Genomic DNA, 20600 nt, shown 5'->3' with positions numbered 1-20600 from the left:
CATACTTGGTGTCTCTGCACTTTGGGAACAAATCATATCTATAGAGAAGTTGATGAGGGATAAGTACACTGGAGTATGAAGCAAGGGTTCCATGGAAACAATCATGGGTATTAAGATGTGACTTGTAACTGACAGAAGAGACATAAGTAGACATGTGGTATAAAATGCCACCTTCGGGACATGTCATTTTGCGGGGAAAAGGCCTCAGTATAGGCCTTAACCAAAGTCCCCAGGATGGACAAGTACAGAGAATGTAACTGAGGAAAATAAATCACAGATACCTAAGTAAGAGGGTGGAATAAACATTCCTGAACTGAGATAAAAGAGACTCCAGCTCCTATCTCATGAGGACAATAGGCAGACAGAAACCTATTGCCTAATGAGATAAGGTACTGCCTTGCAGGAATTTTCAAATCATTGAGCCCCAGTTATGCTTAAGGGTGTATTCAGGGATAGAAAGAAGCACTCTGTACATGTGTTAAATGCCTGATGTGTGCGTGATCAGCATCATCCCTAAAGTGACTGGATATAGATAGCATATGCAAGCTTTTGATTGGCTAAGACCTCTTGCCCAGTATTTCTTACTGTGTGTTTTCTGATCAAAGCCATGTGTAACGTGTTCCCAACTTGTAGTTCCTTTGTGAATACCTGTGTACACGTTTTTGAATAAAGTGTGATTTCAGACACATGACCACCAGTCTAATCCTTTGGGTGGGGATTGTTCTCACTCCTTGTTTTCCCCACATCATTCAGGAAATCCCAGAAGAATGAACTCAGTGGAAAGTGTAACATTTGTCATCTTCTTCCTTCTTTCCTGAAAGAACAGCTATAATGTATGTACATAATATAATCTGGTGGATAAAGGTTTACTTTTAATAGGGGGCTGGGGAGACACTCTCTTCCTTAGTTCCTAAAACTTAGTAGTAGTAATATTACATCAAAAAGAAAAAATAAAGAATGTGCAAGATCGATTTGAGCATGGTTTGGCAGGATGGTCTCTATCTTGCACATGCTATGAATTTCCTAGGCATGTTTATTGTTCATATTAATTGCTGACCCTAATTACGATTGCCTCAATCTAATACTGAATTGGAACCCTGAAGCTTCTTCCTTTCTGATAATTCAAGTAACTCCTCATGCAGCATGCAGTAACTTATGGAATTCACTGCCTCAAGATGTGTTAATGGTTGTTGTTGTGGTTGTTGTTCAGTCGTTCAGTCGTGTCCGACTCTTCGTGACCCCATGGACCATATCACGCCAGGCCTTCCTGTCCTGCGCTCTCTCCCGGAGCGTGCTCAAGTTCATATTCATTGCATCGGTGATGCTATCTAGCCATCTCTTCCTCTGACGTCCCCTTCTCCTTTTGCCTTCAGTCTTTCCCAGTATCAGGGTCTTTTCCAGAGAGTTCTCTCTTCGCATTAGGTGGCCAAAATATTTGAGCTTCAGCTTCATTATCTGTCCTTCCAATGAGCACTCAGGGTTGATTTCCTTGTACAAAACTGACTCACCGTTTTGTCCGGGCTCATTTGCTGTGGGGGGGAAGCGCTCCGTTGCTCCCCCAAAAATTCTTCCTGGCTGGCTCCGCTCCGCAGCAACTCTGCGGAGCTGCTGGCCAGGGCCGCCCACAGCTGGCCTCTGGGCTGCGCAGGGACGCAAATGGCAGCCGCCATAGCCGCTGCCATTTGTGCTCCTGTCTTTTGCCGTGATAGGCTACGTAAATATATACATAGCCTATCATGGCAAAAGACAGGGACGCAAATGGGGGTGGCTATGGCGGCCGCCATATGCGTTCCTGCCTAATTGCTGTGATAGGCTACGTAAATATATACATAGCCTATCACAGCAAAAGACAGGGACGCAAATGGCAGCGGCTATGGCGGCCGCCATTTGCATTCCTGCCTATTGCTGTGATAGGCTATGCATATATTTATGTACCCTATCACGGAAAAAGACAGGGACACAAATGGCATCCCTGTGTTAGCCGTGATAGGCTACGTAAATACGAAGCCTATCATGGCCATTTGAAAGGAGGTGAATGGCGGCCGCAGACGTGGCCGCCATTTGAGGAGCACCGGAACGGCCGACAAAGGTAGGCTCCATTCCAGGCCCATTTTGCAGGGTGGTGGGGTGGGTGGCTTCATTCCGCCATGGATTCCGGGGGGGGGGGGCGAATGCACTGGTATTCGGCCTCCCTGGAATCCGTGGCAAATTCTCCAACATCCCTAGTTAATGGAAAGCTGCATTGATGACTTTAAAATGGGGGTTGCAATTTGGGATTTATTAAGGATGGACAAATTAACACAGGACACAGAAGGGAGAAGGCTAGTGGTCAGTAATCTTGGAAACTGGAGCTTTGAACTGAGAAATGGCATATAAGTACAGACTTACAGTGCAGTCCTATACATGTCAGTCTCATTGTTTCAATGGAGCTTACCCCCTGTGTGTATAGCATTACAGCCCTCCTCAGGATCTATCCCTACATTCCCGTACTAATGGCTTCAGAAATAATTGCTTTCTGATGGATATTTTTCTTTTTGTTTTGCTATGTGCAACACAATAAAAGTAAACAAACTGCTTGGATTGTAATTATAATTATTGTTGGGAGGGAGGGAAGCAAGGAGGAGTGGTTGGGTGAGGGGTGAGTCAGTTGTGTTCAGTGTTTTCTGTTTTGAGAAATCAATACAACAGTGGGTTTTAAGAAAGTACACCAGCAAATTCATGAAGGCTTTGTGTATGATAGGCTGTGGTAGGGATGAACAGACGCACCTCCATCTGGGGCTGTCCGTTACTCACCGAGCCTTCGCCACTGCCCATGCTTGCCCGGTGATGGCTCAGTGAGTGAGTGACAAGGACTGTGGACCTGCCCACCCCTCCCCTGAGACTCCATTGTGCAATGGCATCTTAGGCATTTCCAGGAAGGGAATGCAAGAATCCCAAGGCACCAGAGACAGCTCCTGAAATCCTTCTTTACTCCTGGCCTTCACTAGGACTTGCTTAAAACTGAAACTCAAGCAAACAGTCTCACTCTCCAATCCTCCTGACTCCTCCCTTTCACTTCCTCTTCTTCCCCACTTCTTTTCATGCCTATACTACAACTCCCAACATGCAGTTCACTTACCACAATACCAGAGACTGTTGGGTAGACTACAGTCGTAAAGGGTGATTTACACAGCATTACAGAACGGCCATTCATGCCTGTAATGTTATGTAGATCTCCATTTACAGCCACAATCTAGGCAACATTGCCTTCCCAGACATGCCTGAGCAGCCATTGTTGCGCAAAATGGCAACTCGGGAAAGGAGCGGGTGGGCTGCCGGATGCTTGTGGACTGAGCAGCTCTCATGGTTGGGTCTGGTGAGTACAGAGCAGTCAGAAAATGGCAAGGGAGGGTGAGAAGGGCAGAGTCTGTCAGACTCCAGCCCCATATCGGGCACGTATGACAACCCTAGGCTGTGGTATCTATATACCAAGTACTTGGGACCAAGCACTCCCCCCCCTTCTTAAGTTTAAAAATAACTCTATGGTTTACTATCACCACATAAGTTCCTTAGATTTAATGCCTAGGGATGGGCAAACAAGCGATGTTCAAGACTGCCAGGTTTCTCCAAACATCATTTCGCAACTTGTCTCATGCCTCATTCCCATTGGAGGGGAAACATGCGCCATTGAAGCAGCTATTGAATGTGAGATTTGAGCATGCTTCCAATTGAAATTCCAGGAAGAGTTGACTTCCACCTGCAAAATTTAACCTGGCAGCTGCCTGTCCCCTCACAGAGCCACCATTTTGCAAAAAAAAAAAATGGTGGCTTTGGTGTTTCAGTAAAAGTAACGTTGCATATATGGCAGCCTTAAAGAACATTTAACCTGGCAGCTGTTTATGCAACATTAGAGGCGTAAATGGCCCATTTATACCTGCAGTGATGTGTAAACGGCCCATTTATGGCTGCCCTTTACACCAAATTCCTTTATGGAAAACCCCAAGACACCATTATTCACAAAATGGTGGCTTGGTGAGCAGATGGGTGGCCACCAGGCACCTGCCAGGTGCTCACTGGGCCTTTCAGAAGCTCATGCGCCTTGCCAAGCAGAGGCAGGCAGTGGCGGCAGTTCAGCAAGCACCTGGCAGGGATGGACAGAGGTGAGTCCGTCCATCCCTAGTTCAAACTCAGGACCAATAGGCATCTTTAAAAGGTTCAGCTATTTTCCCATGAGATGGTACCAAGTTTGATTGAACCATTCTATATATAAGACAGAAGCCTGACCACTCTCCGGTGGTAACAGTAACTGCCATACCAACAGCACACCATGTTTACTATATATATATATATATATATATATATATATATATATATATATGTTCTACCTGAAACCTCAGGTAAAAGACATAGATTTCCCCCCTTCTTCTGTCAACTCCTTCAGTCCTTCAGTCATTGAAACAAAACATAACAGTTAAACTTTTACCTCAGTTGCTTCACAGCCCCCAGTACCCATCCCACAGAGTTTGTCCAGGAATATACCATGGTCAATGCTATCAAAAGCCACAAAGATACTGAGCAGAAGAAGAAACTTGGCACTCAGCCACCTTTTAACAAAGAGAGAGAGAGAGAGAGAGATCCTTCTAGGGATACTGGAGAAATTCAAGATGGATTAAAATGAGCTCTGATTTCTAAGAATCCAGCCTGTGGAATCCCCTGTGGAACGGCCCCCTCAGGCTGTGCAGAGTACATGGACTTTCAGATGAATGTTTTACTTTCCCGAAATTTACACATATAAATCCATAGAAAAATACCTAAGTTTCTTCTGAGAAAACATTGAATGGAATAGGGGACAATACACTAAATGTTATGTACTGAGGTAAATTATGTAAATACTTCTGCAAATATTTATATAATTATTTACGTATTTTTCCACATGATGAAAAAAATAATAATATTTGCATTTGTCTGTGGGCAGATGATGAAATTGAGGGCACCTGACAATCTGCGAAACACACACAGAGCAGATTTTACATAGTCTGTCCATCCCTAGATAATAGGGATGTACAAATCCCTTACCTGGCACCTTCCAGGGGCATCCATGGTGGGGGAGAGGCACTCCGTCCCTCCCCCCAGAATCCTCCCTGGCCAGCTCCGCTCCGCAGTGGCTCTGCGGAGCCACTGGCCGGGGCCATCCACAGCCGGAGTTCCGGCCGTGACTGGGCTGCTGCAGCTGCAAATGGTGGCCATCGTAGCGGCCACCATTTGCGTCCTTGCAGGCAGCTGTGATAGGCTACATAAGTACTTACGTAGTCTAGGGATGTACGAAAATTCCGCCACGGATCTCATGGGGGTCCGAATGCCAGTGCATTCGGCCCCCCGAAATCGGTGGCGGAACGGCCTGGCCCCCCACCCCACCCCAGGATGAGACTTCCCTTGGACGGATCTTCCTGGCAGCGGCAGCTCCAGTGGTGGTGCGGCGGCAGTGGCAGCGGTGCGGCTGCCGCCGCTGCCGCCATTTCCAGTTTAAAAAAAAAAAACGTGATAGGCTACGTAAAGATTTACGTAGCCTATCATGGCTAGGTTTAAAAAAAAAATGTGATAGGCTACGTAAAAGTTTATGTAGCCTATCACGGCTGACTTTTAAAAAACAACAACAACGCGTGTACGCAAATGGCAGCGGCCACGGCTGCCACCATTTGCATTCCTTATATTGGCACATCTTAGTCTATGTAAACATTTACGTAGACTAAGACGGCGAAAATAAGGGGAACGCAAATAGCATAGCAGATGCTATGCTATTTGCGTTCCCCTTATTTTCGCCATCTTAGTCTATGTAAATGTTTACATAGACTACGACGTGCCAAAATAAGGAACGCAAACGGCGGCGGCCATGGCCGCCGCTATTTGCGTACATGCGTTGTTGTTTTTTTAAGTCAGCCGTGATAGGCTACATAAACATTTACGTAGCCTATCACGGCTGACTGAAGGGACGCAAACGGCGGTGGCTATGGTGGAATTTTCTAACATCCCTACTAGATACTTCTTTTGAAGTTAAATATGTTGACCATGCCAACGTTTATGAAATTTCTAGGGATGTCAGAGAATTCCGTGATGTTGCCCCCCACCCCAGGAAAGGCACACGAAACAGAGCACTTACCTGCTTCTGTCCATGCTGCTTTGAGAATGGCAGCCATCCTGGCTGCCATGCGCTTCCTCTTCTTCCTAGCCATAATAGTCTATGTAAATACTTACATAGCCTATTACAGCTAATGCAGGGACACCATTTGCGTCCCTGCGGAGGCTGTGATAGGCTACGGCGGGGGGGGGACCCAGCATACGCAAATGACAGCAGCTATCGCCATTTGCGTACGCTGGTTTTTTTTTCCCCCCTGCCATAATAGGCTACGTAAGTATTTACAGCGTAAGTATTTACAGCGGGGGGGGGGGACCCAGCGTACGCAAATGGTGGTGGCTACCTCCATTTGCGTATGCTGGGTTTTTTCCTCCTGCCGTGATAGGCTACGTAAATATTTACGTAGCCTATCATGGCTCAATACAGGGATGCAAATGATGGTGGCTATGACAGCCGCCATTTGCATCCCTGCAGGGCTGCCCAGCAGCCGGATGTCCGGCTGTGGGCAGATGGAGCTGGACGGAGCCAGCCGGGCAGGATTCCGGGGGGAGGGACGGAGCGCCTCCCCCCCGTCAAGGATTGCATGGCACGGAGCCAGGTAGGTGTTTCGTACATCCCTAGAAATTTCCAACTCAAATACTAGGGATGTACGAAAGTCACTTACCTGGTCTCACAGCTTGCTTCGTGGTGGGGGGGAGGCGCTTCGCTTCTCCCACCAAAGTTCAGGCTGGGGGGGGAGGCTTCCTGCCTCGCCCAGCAGAAATTCAGGCCGGGGGGGAGGCTTCCCATCTCCCCGGCCATGAACGTCAAAAGAAAAGTAAAAAAAAAAAAAGCCCCGTGATAAGCTACGTAACGATTTAGATTTGCAAAGTCAGCTGTGATAGGCTACGTTAATCATCACGTAGCCTATCACGGGTGACTTAAAAAAAAAAAAAAGCGCGTACGCTAATGGCGGCCCCCATAGGGAGCCGTCATTCGCGTTCCTTATTTAGTCCCTGTAGTCTACGTAAATATTTACGTAGACTACGGCGAAAATAAGGGATCGTTACGTAGCCTATCACAGGGGCATTTTGGTTTTTTTTTACTTTTCTTGTAATGGCGGCGGCGGCAGCCGCTCAAAAGACCGGCTGCCACCCCCGCCCCTGGCGAAGCCCTGCCGAACCGCCGCCCAGACCCGCCGCCAGGAGCGACATTCGTGAAAGGTAAGTCCCATCCCGGGGGGGGGGGGCGGGGGGCGGAGAATTTCTCCCCGAACCTTCAGAGGACCGAATGCGTTGGCACCCGGCCCCCTGAAGTTTCGGGGAGAAATTCTCCCCCATCCCTATCAAATACTGGCTGGATTTGGTTAGCGGCGTGATCATTGTTTGGTAAGGAGGCATTTCAGGCTTCTTGCAGTAGTTGTGGTCCTTCCCTTCAGCCACCTTTTCGTTCCTCATCTGAAGTTAAATAGGTTGATCATGACAATGTTTATGGGCATTTTTGGATTCAAAAATATTGACTGGATTTGAATAGCCTGTGGTCACTGTTTACATATTGTTCTACACTATTTACATGTGACACAACAGACGTCCTTAGGCCCTGCTTAAGTTAAAATCAGGGTTACCCTCTCCTCTTCTCAATTCCACATTTAACTATTCTAAGTCATGCATTTATTTTATATAGACATTTGACTCCCATTTCCTTGGTAAAACTGGATTTGGGCAGTGACATCTATTTCGGGATTTAGTGCTGCTTGGTCTCCTTAGTCAAGGCGGCCCCAACTTACCTTTTGGTGTTTGGTCTCTCTGGAAATCTGTTAACCATCTGCCACTTATTATGTCACAAGGAGAAGGGGAACCTTGTATTCAGAGATGAAAAAACAACCAAATATGTTTGCTGTCAAAACAGCCTCTCAGGTCTCAAATGCTGTAGAATGAATTATCTCCCTATGGAATTATGCAGATCACTATAATTTGCTCAGCTGGCCAAAGCTTGAAAGGCATTGAAGAAAACAGTGGAAATAAAGCAATGAATAAGCAAGGCTGAAGGTGGTTATAAATATACCCCTGTGCTATGGGCAGTTTGGAGTAGGGGCAAGAGGCAGGTGGGGCTTGGTCAGTTTCATTTGAGACAGTCCCCTGTTTTTTTCATCTTAACCCCCAGACCTGACATTGGCATGCTTGCAGTCTCTGCTAGTACTCAAGGCATGCCCCCTCTGTATGCCTTTTTCAGGCTGAAAATATGGCTGATGCATTTCTTTTAAGAGGTACATCAGCAGAGTTAGGTATGATCCAATGCAGCCTGTTTAAGTCATGCCATTTCTCTGGACGAACACAAAAGAGTCCATCTAGGAAAAAGCTTTGCCACCAGGATGTTGTGGCTACCAACGTTCCAGCTTCTGCTGCCTACCGTACTGTGCAAAGCTGAGCCTATGCAATGTCCCATGAATGATCCCCTCCCAGTTCCACATGAGTGGTACCAGCCAGGTGGCGTCTTCATTGGTGGGATGGCTTCTCAGATCACTTACGGGCATGATGAAGTTTTGTTCCAGGAGCAACCTTCTCTGAAGCTGTTTGGGGTGCCAGAGTAAGTTTGTTTGTTTGTTGTCCCCCCACCAACTTCTGAACATCATCAAATTATGAAGAATTGTTTAGATGAGTGACAGGATGCTGAAAGAAAATGTATGTAGGCTTTACCCATCCCAATTGCTTGGTCAGTCCTGGGCATTCTACGAACTGTCCAATGAATATTGACTTTGTTCTCTCATAATGAGCTCTCTTCATAGTTTGGAATGTGACATGAGAGTAGCTACATTAAAAATAATTAATTAAATAAATAAATAAAGATCCACCAAATTTGTCCACTAGACAGGATGTGGGGAAAGTTAAGATAACTTAAAAGACCCCCGCCCCCCACTACCACATATTGTGGAGCACCTGCAAAAAATACAATGCTCTTGCAAAGATATTAATGGGCAATCAGATATCATTCTTGATTTAAACAAAGTATTGTTTAAAAAGAATGAAGAGAAGAAAATAGCACTGAATTTTAGTCAAGCCACCATTTCTTTATTTTTTTTGCCCAGTATAAATGTCACTTGTGCAAAAACAAACAAACAAACAAACAAACCATATTAGGCATACACTTTCTTTTCCTGGATTCAGAATAGACCTCGTTCAGTTGGCTCTCACATTCTTTCCCAATATTTCCCAATTGTTCTCCATTCAGTTCCAATTATTCTATTATATCTTCTCATCAGGTTGTCTTAAACCACTGAAATTTAGGTCAAAGTGAGTGCTTCATGTCTGGAAATGGCATAAAATATGCCATTTGCATCTGTATTTTTTTTCCACAATAGGCTAATGGCAGCTGTCATTGGCATATCACATATTCTCCAAAGCGGGAGAACCACCCGCCCCGCCGGAAATCCCCCAGAGCCAGAGGTAAGTGCATCCACTCTGCTGCGGACTCCAGAGGTTGGATTCCTTGGAATCCAACCTCATTGGAGTCTGTGGCAGAATTCTCTGCCATCCCTAGTTTCTATATATAATTAGGGATGGGGGAGAATTTCTCCCCGAAACTTCGGGGGGCTGAGCGCCAACGCATTTGGCCCCCCGAAATCGGCAGTGAAATTCTCCGCCACCCCCCAGGCACCCCCCCGCCACCCCCCCCCCGAGATGGGACTTACCTTTCACGAATGTCCCTCCCGGCGGCGGGTCCCGGTGGCGGTTCGTCGGGTCTTCGTCAGGGGCGGGGGCGGCAGCCGGTCTTTCGACCGGCTGCCGCCGCCGCCATTACAAGGAAAGTTAAAAAAAAAAATCACCCCCGTGATAGGCTACATAACAATTAATGTAGCCTATCACAGCTAGATCTCCAAAGTCAGCCGTGATAGGCTACGTAAATCGTCACGTAGCCTATCACGGGTGACTTTGAAAAAAAAAACTCGTACGCAAATGGCGGCCCCCATAGAGAGCCGCCATTTGCGTTCCTTATTTGGTCCCTGTAGTCTATGTAAAGATTTACGTAGACTACGGCGAAAATAAGGGCAACGCTATTTGCTATTTGTGTTGCCCTTATTTTCGCCATAGTCTACGTAAATCTTTATGTAGACTACAGGGACCAAATAAGGAATGCAAATGGCAGCTCCCTATGGGGGCCGCCATTTGCGTACGCGCTTTTTTTTTTTCCAAAGTCACCCGTGCTAGGCTACGTGACGATTAACTTAGCCTATCATGGCTGACTTTGCAAATCTAGCCATGATAGGCTACGTTAATCGTTACGTAGGCTATCACGGGGGGTGGTTTGTTTTTGTTTTTTTTCCCGCTGCCGGGTAGACGGGGCGCTTCTACCCGGCCTGACTTTCACCGGCGAGGGATGGGTCGCCTCCCACCCGGCCTGAATTTCGGCCAGGTGAGGCAGACAGCCTCCCCCCCCTCTCATGACCTTCGGTAGGAGAAGCGAAGCGCCTCCCCCCCACCGCGAGAAAAGCTGCGGGACAAGGTAAGTCCCTTTCGTACATCCCTATATATAATTTCATATGCTTGGGACAAAGCATGGGTAGACTAAGAAACTGAAAGTGAGACAAAGTATTTCCCTCAGTTTCAAACTGCCTCCTCAATGTAGCAAAAGTAATGAACAGTATTATGGTACATAAAGTAGCACTCAAATTGGGTGAGAAAAAAGGAAATGAAGTGAAGAAGAAAAGTGTGTGCACGTGTGTGTGTTTACAACAGATAATAGTACATATCTGGAAGAGCATGAACAGATGCACCATAAATTATATGTGGGCTAAAGAAGAAATTTTATATAAGTGCAGAAAAATCAGTAACAAATATAAGCATATTCTTACAATAGAAATCAACTAAGGGTCCAGTCCTAAGCATGTTTAGACAGAAAAAGTCCAACAACTCCTAGCATTCTTCCGCCAGCATGTAGGGTTTTTTCTGCCTGATCATGCATAGGATTGCACCCGAAGTGACAGAAATGAGTGGTACTGTGATACAGAAGATTCATTAATTCATATTTCTTCTGATATAGTAAACTCACTCTCTTTGTTGCAGTGTTTTGCTCAATGCAGCAAAACTAACAGAAAATATTATGGCTCATACAGGAGTACTCAAAGCTGGAGGGAAACAAAGGAAGTAAAGAAGAAAACAGTGGGGTTTCCTGTTTTTTTGTTTTAAAGATAGATAAGAGTAGACATGTGGAAATAATATGCAGGACATAAATACAAGATTTCTGATTCATCATGAATTATATTTAGGCTAAAGTTTTTATAAGCTCAGTACCATCAGTAACAAATATAAGAATATTCTTCCAATCTAAACCAGTTAAGAGACAGAAATGGGTGGTATTGTGATACAGCAGATTCATACATTGTAAAATTCTGATATAGTTAATTCATTCTCTTTGTTGCAGTATGGTAACAAAATTCTACCAGCACATCCTGGCCTTGGCATTTGCTGTGAATGAGATCAACAAGGACCCCAAGATCTTGCCCAATATCACACTGGGATTCCACATCTATGACAGTTATTATGATGCAAGGATGACATATCGTACCACTCTGGATCTGCTCTTCAAATCACGTAGATTTGTCCCCAACTACAAATGTGACACCCAGAAAAACCTCATGGCCATCATTGGAGGACTTGGCTTTGATACCTCTGTCAATATGGCAGACATCTTAGGCTACTACAAGTTCCCACAGGTAGGATCTGTGCAGCTGGTACAGGAAATCACACTCTTGTTTTATTGTTATGCGAATCATTTGGTGGTTCAAAGGGAAGGAGGGCTATGGCTGGCAGGGAAACTCTATCCCAGAAAATGCATCATATTCTGATAGCTTGATAAAATTCTAGGATGTATACCATTTTCATACAAATGTCCTCATTCATATATATATATATATATATATATATATATATATATAGTGAGGAGGGGAAATGAATCAGTTTCCCCAATCAAAAAAAATGTGAAGTCTCCCCTTTCATAAAATGTGCTACCTTATTCTTCTCAAATTTTGTAGGTAGGAATGTCAGATAATTCCTCCACGGATCTCGGTGAGGCCGAATGCCAGTGCATTTGGCCCCCTGAAATCCATGGCAGAATGAAGACTCCTGCCCCCGCACCCCATGAAAGGCACACAAAACAGAGCACTTACCTGCTGCCATTCGTGCTGCTTTGCGAATGGCGGCCACGTCTGCTGCCACCATTTGCTTCTTCATTATAGCCATGATAGGCTACGTAAATACTTACGTAGTCTATCATGGCTAATGGAGGGATGCCATCTGCATCCCTGAGGAAGCCATGATAGGCTACGTAAGTATTTACATAGCCTATCATAGCAAAAAAAAAAAAAGTGGAACACAAATAGTGGCAGCTACGGCTGCCGCCATTTGGGTTGCCTTTTTCCCCCCCGTGATAGGCTACGTAAATATTTTTACGTAGATGAAAGTAGATATTTTACGTAAATAATATGTAAATACTTACGTAGCCTATTACGGAAAAACAGAGGGGCACAAATGGCATAGTGGCTGCCATTTGCACCCCTCTCTTTTGCCGTAATAGGCTAAGTAAATATTTTCGTAGCCTATCACTGGAAAAAAAAGGGAACGCAAATGGCGGCCGCTACGGCGGCCGCCATTTGCTTCCCTGTGCAGGCTGCCCAGTGGCTGGATGTCTGTTTTGCGGGGGGCCCCGGCCGGCGGCTCCACGGAGTCGCCGCAGATCGGGGTCTGTCGGGGAGAATTTCAGGGGGAGGGACAGAGTGCCTCCCCCCCACTGCAAATGTAACCCTTCGAAAAGGTAAGTGACTTTCATACATCCCTATTTGCAGGTGTCTTATCTGGGGTAGGGGTGCACGAAAGTCACTTACCTGGTCTCGCAGCTTTTCGCGGTGGGGGAGAGGCGCTTCACTGCTCTCCCCGCGAAGTTCAGGCTGGGGGGGAGGCTTCCCGCCTCGCCCGGCCGAAATTCAGGCCGGGGGGGAGGCTTCCCGCCTCGCCCGGCCGAAATTCAGGCTGGGGAGGAGGCGCCTCGCCTCGCCTGGCCGTGAAATTAAAAGTTAAAAACAAATGCTGCCATGATAGGCTAAGTGATAATTAACGTAGCCTATCATGGCTGACTTTGCAAATCTAGCCGTGATAGGCTACGTTAATCGTCACATAGCCTATCACGGGGGCGTTTTTTTTTTCTTTTATTGGAATGGCGGCGGTGGCAGCTGGTCAAAAGACCGGCTGCCGCTCCTGCCCCGGACGAAGACCCGACGAACCGCCGGCCGGACCCGCCGCCGGGAGGGACATTCGCCAAAGGTAAGTCCCATCCCGGGGGGGGGGTGCGGGGGCGGGGGGGTGCGGAGAATTTCTCCCCAAAACTTGTTCGGGGGGCTGAACATGTTGGCGCTCGGCCCCCCGAAGTTTCGGGGAGAAATTCTCCACCATCCCTAATCTGGGGGCACCTTTATGATGTATTCCACTTTTATAACACACTCAAAAGCATGCGGGGATAAGGACATCTATTTTTAGAAACGCCCAAACTGAACATGCTGCTTTTGCTCAAATGGGCTGTTATGAAGTAGCTCTCCTTTGAGTGAACAGTGCTGACTCCATATTGAGACACAGCCAAAAACCCAGGCATCTTCATCCCCAGCCTCAGCAAAGGTGGGAGAAAGGCATAGGAATGGGGTTGAGAGCAACATGCAAGACTAGATCAAGCAATTCCATTTCTAATGGGCTGCTTAAAATGAATCCCCCAAAGGCAAAGCTGGGGGTCTTGCTGGATAGCAAGAGTGATATCTGGTAAGTTACCTAGTCAATCACATACAATATGCTCCTATTGTTGAACACCACCTGTCTTTAAGACAGTCATTAAGATTCAAGATCATCTTTGGCTAAGTGAATAAGAGATAGTAAGTAGGACTTTTTTTTGGCAAGTACAGCCATCATCCCCAAGCACCCTCTTCTATTATACAAGATGGGAGGCCAACTCAGTCTTTCCCCCATGGCAAGTAGCCCCATTAGCCATGCCTATGAGCAGTGTCTAGCTCATCAGAGTTGTGATGTCACTGCCTTTCTCTGAACTGTGCAAGAAGCCTCAGGTTAGGGCAGTCCTGAGTCCCCCTCTTCTCAGAGGTCGGGGGCCATGCTGCTGCTGAAATTACCCAGAGTCTCTCCTCCCAGAGGAAAGGCTCCATGCTGAAATCACTGAAATTGCTAAGCTCTTTGCTTGCCAGAGCAAGGTGCCAACAGCAGGTGCTTTGCCGCCCCTAATCAAGGCTCTCTGCCTTCCTTCCTCTTCACCTGAGACCAGGAATTACAACACGCACTAGTTCCTGTCTGCAAGAAAGGGCTTCAGCCCAAGGAAAGGTATATTGCTTGTAGAGGTTCTTTCTAGAAATTGTAGCCTCCACCCCCTCTTTCCCTTCTGTGTGTGTGTGTGTGTGTGTGTGTGTATGGGCTTCAGTCCTCAGGAAGACTCCTTTCCACAGTCTATGAAAACTACCTTTAGGCCTGGAGCTCAGCTTCACCAAGAATGCAGCTCATTTCCCCACCAAAGCATAACTTGGTGAAGGCTGGAGCATCCTCACTTGGTCCGAAGTGTTAAATCCATTTGCTCAGCTAATTCCCCCAAATAGCTTGTGCATTTGAATCTTTGTAAACCCCAATAAATGTGCCACTGTGGTGTTATCCTCTCCAACAGTGGCTTGAGTGTGAATCTCTTTGGGTGGGAATCGCCTTCTTAGCCATAGAGGCTCTATTGCCAATGTCTAAAGATTCCTTATAAGTGGGTGTGTGTCTCGTTAGAAGGTATGCGAGGCTATCACATTGTTGTTTTTTTAACTTAGCCATGATAGGCTATGTAAATCTTTACGTAGCCTATCACTTTTTTTTTTTTTAACTGGAAATGGCAGTGGCGGCATCCGGTCGGAAGACCAGCCGCCACAGCCGCTGCCACCGAACCGCCGCCGGAGCTGCCGCCGGAGCTGCCGCCGGAGCTGCCGCCACCAGGAAGATCTGCCCCAGGTAAGTCTCATCCCAGGGGGGGAGGGGGGGCAGACTTTTCCGCCACCAATTTCGGGGGGCTGAATGCGCTGGCATTCGGCCTCCCCGAGATCCGTGGCAGAATTCTCTGACATCCCTAGAGTAAAATGTCCTTAGGGATGGGTGAACAAGTGACATTCAAGATCACCTGGATTCTCTGAACATCATCCTACCGCTCGTCTCATGCCTGAGATGTCTCATCCCATTCATAATAGCTGCTTGCTCTGTGCGAATGGGACACTTCTGCAATTTGAGCAGTGATCAAACCAGACATTTGCGCAAGTTTCCCCAAATTTGCACTAATTTCCTAATTCACACAACTTTCCTCCATAGACAAAAGTGGGGCTGACTTAGTCCACAGGGAAAAAAAATGTGCAAATTACGAATTTGGACAAATCAAACTGGGAATCAGGAATGAGGTGAATGTGAGCACATCTTCAATATTTTGTGAATATTTTTGGGTGGACACATGCTCATGCTCATGTTCAGAGCTTCCAACGGGCATACGTGTATGTTTTGTGAGCAAAAACAAAATTCTCATACATCTCATGGTGTACTTAAGGTGATGATATTTTTTAGCTGCCCAAGCTGTGGTGGACTGTTGAGTTAGACGTTTCAGGGGTCTTCCTTCCAAAGCTGTTCCTTCCAACCCTTCTAAAATTTGTATTAAGTAAGTCTTGACACAAGCATGCAGACCTCCCTTCAAAAGAGGAATATGATTCTGCTGTCCACATTTTTAAAATGTTTTTATGATTAATCTATAGAAATCTTTCTATTTACTTCTTAATGAATCTTGGTAATTGGCACAGGAAAACTCTTCTGTCTTGGAAGCCATTCCCATGAGACATAAAACATAAATTAAGATTTCTTTATTCTGAGACTTCAGTAGACAAGGGAATTAAAGTGAATTAAACAAAAAATAACTGCCATAGCTAAGTTAATGCTAATTGACTTCTAATAATCAACCGTTCCTTGGAGGTGAAATTTCTCATGAGAAATTATTGGAAAGTGGAAAAATTGGGTTCTTGGAATAAATGACACATCCAAAATTCATCCATTCAAATGAACGTTCTCAGTTCCCATAGATCTGCAGGACAGAGAAAAATAGTCTGTTTGTTTTTAGCATCTTCACATAACCTATGCATTGATATTTTTATTTATTTATTTATTGCATTTATACCCCGCCTTTCTCCCTCTCGCAAGGAACTCAAGGCGGCTTACATTATCCTCCTCCTCACTGTTGTATCCTCACAACAACAACCCTGTGAGGTAGGTTGGGCTGAGAGTCTGTGACTGGCCCAAAGTCACCCAGTGAGCTTCCATGGCCAAGTGGGGACTAGAACCCGGATCTCCCGGCTCCCAGTCCGTCACTCTCACCACTACACTACACTGGCTCTCTGTAATACTGTGGAACAGATAATACTCATTACTTCTAAAGCTTAATGTAAAAGCAGAGAAAGTGTAAGATTTTTGCATCGAGAGTCCAATTATGTGCAACACACATCATTTTGCCATTGTTATCAATATGAAACAGTAGTGTGAAGAAAAAACAAAACAAAACAAAATGGTCCTTTGCAATGAGTTCACAACTGGTCTTCATAGTACTGTTGGCCTTCTTTACAATGTTTCTTGCCCCACCTCCAGGATCATGAGATATTATTTCCTACTAATGCAACAAACAGGTAACTACTCTTCTAATAAGAAGCAACAAAAATGTAAATATTTATCTCTGCTGTATATCCATATGCAAATTGTAATAGTATTTCTGTTGGCTGAAATTTGACATCAGGATCCTAATCCAAATGTTCATATTGGGTCTATTAATATTTATTTCTGTGTTTCTGTTTTCCTCATCAGTTTGTGAAAGAATTATTACAGGATTGTATTTTACTCTAAGTGTTTCTATGGTATATTCATAAGCAAGGGAAGTTGCATGTGTTAAATTTTTCTGCTCAGATTTTTGGTCCTGAACTCCTTTTTTCTCCCTTTCCCCTTCTATATGTAAACCTAATCTGGAAATACTATGAAAACAATACACTCTTGCTTTGATGTAGGGCTGGCAAGCCACAATGAGCAAATAATGGATTGAATGTGGAGAGATGTTCCAAATATGCCCCAAAACGTCTTCCTGACTCCCCTTCTGAAAAAAAAATATATATTAAAAGGAGTATATTGCTTTGATTTTAGAAGTAGGTGGTGGTAGTCATCTATATATATGAATAAATTCTTAATTTTTACAGGTTATTTTAACTTTCTGTGCTGATGAAAGAAGCAGTTTTTTGAAAACAGAACTTCTGTTTTCAATGGAGTGAATTTATCTCTTCCCCCAACCCTTTCTTCATTGAGCACAGTTACTTTAATTCTGTAAAAGCAGTATCCATTTCTAGCATGGACTTGCATATTTTTGGATGTCTTCTGGGCCACAGAATATAATTTGTTGGTGGTGTTTTGCTATGGCAGAGTGAATGAATACATCAACAGTGACTGAATTTATCCTTCTTGGGATTCCTTTTCTATATGATCTACATAGAGTCTTCTTTGTAGTGGGTTTATTCATGTATATCATAACTATCATAGGGAATGGATTCATCCTTGTCATTGTAGCCATTGACCAAAAGCTACAAATGCCAATGTACATCTTCTTGAGGAACCTTGCTTTTCTGGAGATCTGCTACACCACTACTGTTGTGCCTAAGCTGCTACAGACACTTGTAGAAACACGGACCACCATTTGTTTCCATTGCTGCATCACACAGGCATTGTTCCACTTCATCTATGGAACTACAGAGCTTTTTATCCTCACAGCAATGTCCATTGACCGTTACGTGGCCATATGTAAACCACTTCAGTACCCAATGATTATGACCAAGCAGGTTTACATACAAATGTCCCTGTCCACTTGGTATGCATCACTCATCATTTTGGTTTTTCAGTTTGTCATTGTGTGGAGGTTGCCATTCTGTGGGTCCAATGTTATTGACCATTTCTTCTGTGATATTGGGCCTATGTTGAGTCTAGCTTGTACTGATACCAGCCTCAGTGAATGGCTGTCAATGGTCAGTGCTATCATAATTGTAATCATGACTTTGATCCTCACCATAGTGTCCTACATCTTCATCATCTCCACCATCCTGAACATTCCCTCAGCTGTGGGACGGAAGAAGGCATTCTCCACCTGCACATATCACCTGATCGTGGTGTCCATATTGTACGGTGCCCTCATTTTCATGTATGTGAGGCCCAATGTCCATTCCTCATCCCGTGTAACAAGAGTAGTGGCAGTCTTGAACACTGCCCTCACCCTAATGCTGAACCCTTTCATATACACAATCAGAAATGCCGAGGTAAAAGAGGCAGTCAAGCGTATAATCCATAAGAAGAGGAGCGTCTTGAGAGAAGATTTTTAAAATTTGTTCCACGTGCTTTGTGATCTGAACATTAGGAGATACAGATGCACTGAGACAGGGGAATCATTTCATATATCAGGTTTTGGAACCCTGCACTCCCCCTCCTTCTCCTCTGCCAATGGAGCCATGAAGAGGAAATTGAAAGCTTTTGCTTCTGTTTTTATCTTATCACAATTAATTCCTATGTCTGCTTATAAGTTAACAGTTAATTCAGTAGTGCAGCTATATAGGACAAGATCCAGGCAGAGTTATGAACTTTTTAATTCTTATCCATTTCAAAGCGAAACACTGAATCAACCAAATAAGAGTTCATCTGAGCAAGACCTCATTCTTTTATATATCCCACGTGTGTATGCTGTGCAGCAGTAACAATTTCATACCAGGGAGGGAATCTTTGACATTAGTACAACCTTGCAGGAAATATGCCAACTGAATTTGGGAACAAATCCTCATTTGTCTAAAGGTAAAAACATTGATGAACTTGTTATTCATAGTTGTATGTGTTCTGTGGCATTTTTTTAAAAAAAAATACCTAGAATCATTTAATGCAGTTCCTAAAAGTGAATAGGGATGGGCTAACATTTTGTTTCAGTTCGGTTTTGAAAATAATTTATCAAATTTTCAATCTTCTCCAAGTTCAGGACAAAAATAACTTGAGCGTTAAAAAAAATCAAATGTGGGAGAAAGAGGGGTGTCAAAGGAATCCATTTGAGGAGTAGAGCTCTGTGGGTTTTCACCAGCTCAGCCCCCTGGACTCTGGCTCACCCATCCCTGATCTCGCCCGACTTGGTATGAAACAAATCGGGCCAGCTCATGGTTGTCCACTTTTTATATATATGCACAAATCAGGACATGCACATAAAAACTAGCAAAGTTCCCAAGTTTTGGGAATTGACCCACTGCTCAGCTCGCAAATTCGTCCTGAGTCAAGGGCACCCCAGCGAGCTGTCAAAACCAAGCAGGATTTCCCTATGAGGCCATCCCTAAGGAGAAACCAAAATGGACAGATTTGTCATGCAGGCACAGAGGTTTGAGTGCTTACCTTTTAAAAGTCTGGATTTGACGTGCAGTGCATTCATCCATGTTAGTGCTGAATTATGGTTGCCAGGTATTCTTTTTTTCTAACAGGCTCATCATCTTTAACAGATCTTTGGCAGGCAGGTATAACATAGTCCTTTCCGTGCTGGGGATAGCTGTGCCTACTGAATTTGGCAAGTGCAGATGGATGGGAATTTCATTTCCGTTTCTTGGTTTTTAGAAGAATTTAACTAAATTCACAAAGTTCTTCATATTTGGGAGAGAAAGAACTTGAGCTATTCCCATCCCTAAAAGTGAATGGTGGTTAATTACTCATGGTTCTTGGTTGAACCAGCAATCAGTGTTGATGACTAGGCAGGGAAAACAAGGGCTCTGAAAGGAGATGAGTTGAAGGGTGATAGATGCAGACCAAGGCATCCTTCCATTGCTGAATATAACTTGTCACTGCCATCCTTTCTTAACAATAGAATTCACTAACTGTCAACCACACATTATCATTATTATGTATTGTATTATGCAACTCCTACCTATTGGCATCTGGGCTCATGGCACTTGACAATGCATCACAACCAGAAAAGACAGGTGGCTGCCCTACGATGCTTAACCTCAGCTGTGCATGAGACAATAAATAATAGGAAGGGAGTGAAGGGGTGGAGGGAAGAGAAAGGGAATGAAAGATGAATGAAAGCAGATGCAATTATATGAGTCTGATGTTGGCACTTTCTATTCTCTGATTCCCAGGACCATGCAAGGTAGCCACTAGCTGATAGTAACTCCATGACTAAGCTCATCCTCCCTAGCAGAGAATACTAGTAAAGTTCTCCTAATCCAGGCATGTAAAAGAAAGATTCTTTTCCGATCCAGATTGAAATCTGAGCTGGAGAAGGATGGTCAACTTTATCCCTGCAACTGCAACAGCTTTACCAAACTTTCTTGCATGCATGAGGAACCCTGCATCTTGCATACATGGGAAACCCTGTAGAGGCAAAATCCAGAGGACCAGGTTATCACTACAGCTGCATG

The 20600-nt window shown here is 44.9% G+C and overlaps 1 protein-coding gene across 1 annotated transcript; it reads left to right on the top strand.

Moving 5' to 3' along the window:
* The first annotated feature begins 2024 nt into the window (after nt 1-2024).
* Nucleotides 2025-19029, top strand: LOC146342815 (uncharacterized). Its single transcript, XM_084808648.1, has 4 exons — nt 2025-2089; nt 11510-11801; nt 15003-15114; nt 18235-19029. The coding sequence occupies exons 2-4, from the start codon at nt 11511-11513 to the stop codon at nt 18537-18539; spliced, it is 708 nt and encodes a 235-aa protein (XP_084664774.1). The 5' UTR covers nt 2025-2089; nt 11510; the 3' UTR covers nt 18540-19029.
* Nucleotides 19030-20600: the final 1571 nt, after the last annotated feature.

Source organism: Heloderma suspectum, chromosome 6 (assembly GCF_057233095.1).
Source record: "Heloderma suspectum isolate Gila_16-S chromosome 6, 16-S_ref, whole genome shotgun sequence".
Taxonomy (NCBI): domain Eukaryota; kingdom Metazoa; phylum Chordata; class Lepidosauria; order Squamata; family Helodermatidae; genus Heloderma; species Heloderma suspectum.
The sequence above is the reverse complement of the archived record's forward strand: the minus strand, read 5'-3'. Positions and strand labels throughout refer to the sequence as shown.